Source organism: Oryza brachyantha, chromosome 3, assembly GCF_000231095.2.
Source record: "Oryza brachyantha chromosome 3, ObraRS2, whole genome shotgun sequence".
In the NCBI taxonomy this organism is placed as follows: domain Eukaryota; kingdom Viridiplantae; phylum Streptophyta; class Magnoliopsida; order Poales; family Poaceae; genus Oryza; species Oryza brachyantha.
This window is the reverse complement of record NC_023165.2, coordinates 28,457,143-28,463,403: the sequence shown is the minus strand read 5'-3', so window position 1 is coordinate 28,463,403 and position 6,261 is coordinate 28,457,143. Positions and strand designations below refer to the sequence as shown.

The window sequence follows — 6,261 nt, the reverse complement described above, 5'->3', positions numbered from 1 at the left end:
TCAACCGGATAATATATAGCCACTTCCTCTAAAATAACAAGATGCAATATTAGAAGTTAGAAACAGAGCTGACACAGCCGAGGACAAGGCCCAAACACAGCAAGACGTTGAGCCAGAGAGAAGACGAACCGGTGGTAAAATGGGCCGTGGGTCACTCACTTAGCCTACTCGGGTGCATCAGCGAAGGGACTCACGCAGGTCAGTAGGAATGGGCCTCCATGTGCACGATAGGTGCCCAAAGTTCATCACTGCTCCATAAATTTGGGACCCTAAATTTTAGAAAATTCATATGTTGAATATCAACAGGGGACAATTTATTAAAAAGGTTTGAAAAATAAAAATTTTCCAAAGCGCACCCCTATAAATTCTAATAAATAGCAAGTCATCATGACTAGTTTTCCGAAAGAGTCGTAATGGCGCATTGTTTGGTTTGTAGGTTTGTTTTACAATTTTTTAGAAAAGATCAAATATATTTTAAAATACTTACCGTCCAGACACGGATGATGTTTAGAGCAGTGGCTAAGGTCTAAACTAGACGTTAGCCCGATGTCTTGTGTCTAGGTATCATTTAGACGTATTTAATTAGCAATACAGTCCTCTTATGACATTGCATTATGAATGTGGCAGTATTCTTTGTTATGGCATGACATTATGAATGTGCAAATTGCCAGTCACATGATAATCTTGGTCTCCGAAGATTAACGTCCAATGCAGCAATAATAAAGTAAACCAAAGTAACTTAAGCTGCAGATGAATACGTACTGATATAGTAACACACTCCTAAATTAATTAGGAGCAACATGTCATGTGCAAGCATCCAAGCACATGATAACCTTTGTACCGCGAAAATTAGCATCTAGTGCAGACATAATTAAGCAAATCAGAGTAATTTAAGATTTAGCTGAACACTAAATTACTAACACAGTGACACTGTTAACTGCAACACTGCTACATGGACAGCATGTGAGCGACCATCTTGACGATGGCCAGCTCCGACGACCCGGCCTCGCCGGTGCACTCCGCCGCCGCCTTCTTCAGCTCGCGCGCCCTCGCCCTCATCTCTGCGCCGTCGCTCTCCGCCATGAGCCGCCGGATGGCCGCCTCCACCGCCCCCCTCTCGAGCTCGACGCCGCCGTCGCCCACCTCGAACCCGACTTCCCACACGTGCTCCACGTACCTCGCGTTCCCCATCTGGTCACCGAAGCTTGGCCGGCACAGCATCGGCACCCCCTCGCCGAGGCTCTCCGCCATCGAGTTCCACCCGCAGTGCGTCCAGAACCCGCCCACGGCGCGGTGGCGCAGCGCCTCCTCCTGCGGCGCCCACGCCACCACCACGCCGCGCCCGCGCGTCACCGCGTCGAACCCCTCCGGCAGCCGCGTCGGCTCGTGCGGAGCGCAGCCGCGGACGAGGCCCGGACGGACCACCCAGAGGAACGGCACGCCGCTGCCGGCGATGCCCCACGCCGTCTCCTCCAGCTCCCGCGCTCCCATGCACGCCAGGCTGCCAAAGCTCACGTACAGCACCGACTCCGGCGCCTGCGCGTCCAGCCACTCGAGGCAGCTCCGGTCCTGCCGCAGCAGGCTGCCACCGGCCGCCGGGGAAAACTTATGGAGCGGGCCGATGTCGAACACCGGCACGGCGAGGTCCCGCCGGAGCTTGGCCAGCTCGGGCGCCTCGATTGCGTCGAACGTGTTGAGTATGAGGCCCGACGAGAGCTTCACCGCCGCCACGGCGCGAGCCAGCAGCTCGCACATCAGCTCGTGGCCGTCTCTTCCGACGTGCATCAGGTCGCGCACGCGGTACGGCGGAAGCTCGCTCACCGGCATGTCGAGCTGCGACGACTCTGCAGCCAAAACCAAGAAGCTCTAGGTGTGTCAGATCTTCGATCCATGCATGAGATCGAAGAGCAAGCAGATCGATTGGATCAATGGCATGCCTTGCACCGGGAGGTAGCCTTTGTCGCAGAGGAGCGGGTAGGCGACGAAGCCGGCGAAGCAAGCGGCGCTGCCGGTGCGGAGCACAAGGGTCGGCACGGCGAGCCGGCTGGCCACCTCGACCATACGCAGCAGGTGCGCGTCGGCGACGAGGCACGTGACGGCATCCCTGGAGTACTCATCGAGGACGGCGGCGAGGCGGTCCCGGAAAGCGGCCTCGCACGCGCCGTTGAGCGCGAGGATGTGCTGGACGACGTCCTCCACGGAGACGGGCCGCGGGCCGGACGCGCCGTCGGGGACGGGGACGAAGCGGTACTCCGGGTGGCGCGCGGCGTCCGGGGCATTGAAGTGGGTGTGGAAGACGGTGACGGCGAAGCCGCGGGCGTGGAGGACGCCCGCCAGCCGGAACATGGGGTTGATGTGGCCCTGGTACGGGAGCGGGAACAGGAGCACGTGGCGACGACGTCTTCCGTAGCCGGCGGCCGCCGCGCCGCTCTCTATCGCCGGCGAAGGTGGTGGTGTCATGGCTTCTCTGGGTGCAATGCAAAAGCAAAAGGACGTTTCCGTAATCTACCTAAGTGACCATTGCCTTCGTCTTGTGCGTATGAAACGTGCATGCTCTCTACTTTTCATCTTGTTCTATGATTAGATTTATTTATTAACTAATATATATATATATATATATATATATATATATATATATATATATATATATTTGTTAGTATCTATATCAATCTACTCAAAAATAGAAAGTCTTATATTATGAAACAGATACGGTAAATTATATCTATACATGGGTTCTAAATTGATTATTTTTTAATTTTTAATTGAGTTTTACAGTTTTGTAATTTATATTTTTACATGCAACCTCATTTTATTTTATTTATGTTTTAATTTCTAACTTGTACTTATACTTATATTTGAAACTATACCAATACATAAACTCTTTTCTATGTAATATTTATTTTTAATTCAAATTTGAGATGCTTATAAACAGCATTTATATGTTGATTCTTTCTCTTAATTGTTTATAAATTACACTTATAGATGTATTCTTCACTCAATATTAACTGCTTTAAAACTTTGAAAGTTTCTAAACAGCATTTACACATGTCAAGGTAAATAGGTAGTCTATTGTAGGATAACTTTGTATAAAATTTCTAAAATCTAACATGAATGACTGCTCAATGGCCAAATCTAACTAACAGGTCATTATCCTACTAACAAGAATGCTACCCGTGGGGCCCACTTGGATGAGACCCACTAGTAAGGGTGGCAATGAGTCCAACCATTTTGCCTATAAAATTTAATGGCTGAGTTCAAAATGGGTTAAAATAAAATCGTATAGAGTTTTAAGCTAATTATTTTTAAGAATTAAATAGGGTTGTGAAAGAATCCATGGACTTTGACCCATTCCCAAATTTCGAGAGTGGAGATAGATAGTACGTTGGAATGTATATAAAGATTTGGAGTTGTTAAGTATGACCGACTAAATTTAGATTTGGTAGAGTTAAAATTTAACCATTATCTTAGAGCATAATTTTTGATAAAATTATTAAAATTTAGTATGACAGTAAGATGAATGAAGTAAGATGAGTAATAATATAAGGACGCCGCGCAGATCCAGCCGGAGTCCATCGCCTGACTGACGTCTCCCTTGCGTTACTCCTTCGCCGCGCCGTCACCAACCCCTCACCTGCGCCCGGCTCTTCGCGCACGGCCACACGCCCCTGCTTAGCGGCAGCACCATGTGAGAACGCACGCTGCGACCGCTTCTCGTTGCCTCCTGATCCGGCCGGCGTCCCATCGCCGGCTGCGGATAGCCCGCCACCGTTGTCCTCGTTCGTCACTCAACCATTGGATCCACTCTAGCGGCGGCGGCACGAGGTGGCCGCCCGCGCCACCTCCGCGCGTGGTTGGTTAGCTTTCTTTGGGAAAAGTTTTTTAGCATACCAATGTATATATACCCGCTACTTGCATGTCATCTAAATAATTATAAAAAATATGTAAAAATTTGATAAGATAGTTTAATATGAGTTATATCACTCCACAACAAGTTTAAACTCAACTTGTATAAGTTGTAGCAAAAATAACAAAAACAATTATGAATATGTATATACTTAGTTTCAGTTTAATTTGTTTTTTTCTACAACTTATAGAAGTTAAGTTTAAACTTGCATATTTGTGGAACAATATAACTCATATTAATCTATCTTGTCAAAATTTTTTATATTTTTTAATAACTATTTAGATTGAATGCAATCACACGGGTGTATATCTACCGCCTGTTTCCCGCTTTCTCTGCCCTTGTCCGCGAGTCCTATACACAAGAGAAAAGCTACCACGCACTGACATCTGTCCTTCTAGTTTCTCCTATACACGTCACATTCAAGCTGAACATGAGCATATTTGAGTTTATCACATCATCTCATAAAAATACTTCCTCCGTCCTACCATAAGTGTATTTTTACTCTATTTATATTTGATATATTACTATTAGATGATAAAACATAAATAATACTTTATGCATGGCATTTTTTAATTTTGTCATAAATTTATCAAATGACACGAACGTTCAAACAATACAGTTATATTGGTGGAACAGAACCGAGATAATATATTTCTTCCTAGTTATTCATATCAATTATCTTTTTAAAATATATTACTCCTCGTTCTACATTATAAAATGACCATCTTTAAGATTTTTAGAAGAAAAACCAAACCATATATTTATAAATGGAAAATAATTTATGAGCACAAATTTTATATACGTGTTCCTTACGATTTAAATTCAAAGCTGAAAGATAAACTTTATTAAAATAACCTCAAGATCAACTTTAAATTTTAGGTCGAAAATTCAAAATTTAAATTATGAGTATAACTCAAAGCCAAAAGGGGGTGTAAAATATTTTAACCCTATCTGTATTTGTTATGGACTAATAAATATATTTTGTATGTGTTATTTGTTGATATCTAAATAAATATTTAGAACCAAAACATCTTATGACGTAAAACATATGTAATACCACACATCGGGCCCTTAAGGAAATGATCAATGAGTGATAATGCGATTCGCTGGCCGGCCCACCAAGCAAGCGGAGCCGCCTCTTCCATTAGAAGCCCACCTCCCATGGCGCTCGTCGCTCCGGTCCCGTCAGACTACTCTACCGCGGCATCCCGGCGCGAGAGAGGAGGAGAAAGCGGCGCGGCGCGGCGGAGATGGCGGTGGCGGACGTGGCGTTCAAGGCGCTGACGGCAGGGCTGGGGGTGGCGACGCTCTACCTCGCCGCCACCTTCTCCGTCAACGTCTACCGCGGCCTCTCGTGGCACTCGGAGCAATCCGTAAGCAAAACCCTCGACCAAACCCTTGACTTCCCTCTCGCCGCTCGCTGGGGAGCCGCTGATTCGGGGGCACTTCCCTGATCCGGTGCTGTTCGCTGCCTCTCCCGTGTCGAATCCGCCCCTCCCTTGGGCCTAGGACGAGAATTTCGGTGGCTCGTTCGAGTCGTCGACCTTGTTTTGTTGTTTGCGTGGATCCATGCCTGCCAAATTGAGCATGTTCGGTGCTTGACTTGATGTGATGCTGCGCCTCTGAAGATGTGCGTGGGTGGATTGGCACGAAAGGCGATAAAAATTGTGTATGTGCGCACCAGTGTTAGAAGACAATCATCGGTTTCTTCTTCCATGGACTCGTACATTTGGGGGGAGAACATATACTGTATAGGAGCTGTCGGCGATTCAGTGTCAGTGTTTAATTGCTGCTGCTTATTTCACTTTGATTATCATTGGCTTTGTGGACGCCTAGCTAGTGTTGATGTGAATCAGTAGGGTAGTGTAGCCACCCATGTTATTGTCTTGGACTTTTTTAGATCACGCCGTTATATTGTGCTTGGAATGGCTTCCTGATTTTAGGCTATAACCTTTTGGTTGTTTCGATATTGTGAGTTAGCGACAAATTGTGAACTTGATGGATTCATGCTTTTGGGGAGGCTGAAATCGGTTCTTCGGGGCATCGTAAACTTGGGGTTTCTGTGGGGGCAGAAAGGAATGGTATACTGAAATCAAGATAGTTTTTAGTTTTAGCATGATTACATTGAAATAGGTCTTAAGCTATTCATCGGCTTCAATGCGATTGAATGATAAACTACCGTGTACAAATATGATGGTAAAGGCGAATGATAAGCTTCGTAAGAGGAAAAATGTTCTCTTGGTGCATCTAACTAAATGAAAAAAAAACATCCTACATCTTTTGGCATCCATATGGCATATGTATAGTTTTGTTCTAGTTAAGTAAATCATCCAACTCCAATCAACTGTCAGCTGATA

General features: G+C 46.0%; 1 protein-coding gene across 1 annotated transcript; it reads right to left on the bottom strand.

Moving 5' to 3' along the window:
* Nucleotides 1–948: 948 nt before the first annotated feature.
* Nucleotides 949–3,685, bottom strand: LOC102716206 (DIMBOA UDP-glucosyltransferase BX8-like). The gene is made up of 3 exons (XM_040521823.1): nucleotides 3,632–3,685; nucleotides 1,938–2,505; nucleotides 949–1,844 (listed from the first exon to the last, which is right to left on the bottom strand). Exons 1-3 carry the CDS (start codon nucleotides 3,683–3,685, stop codon nucleotides 949–951), a joined length of 1,518 nt encoding a protein of 505 aa, XP_040377757.1.
* Nucleotides 3,686–6,261: the final 2,576 nt, after the last annotated feature.

Coding starts and splice junctions, on each gene's coding strand:
- LOC102716206 (XM_040521823.1), bottom strand. CDS start 3,685: ATGGTGCTGCCGCTAAGCAGGGGCGTGTGGCCGTGCGCGAAGAGCCGG. Junction 2,506..3,631: donor GCGCGAAGAGCCGGGCGCAG/GTGAGGGGTTGG, acceptor TCACTTAGGTAG/ATTACGGAAACGTCCTTTTG. Junction 1,845..1,937: donor AGGCTACCTCCCGGTGCAAG/GCATGCCATTGA, acceptor TTTTGGCTGCAG/AGTCGTCGCAGCTCGACATG.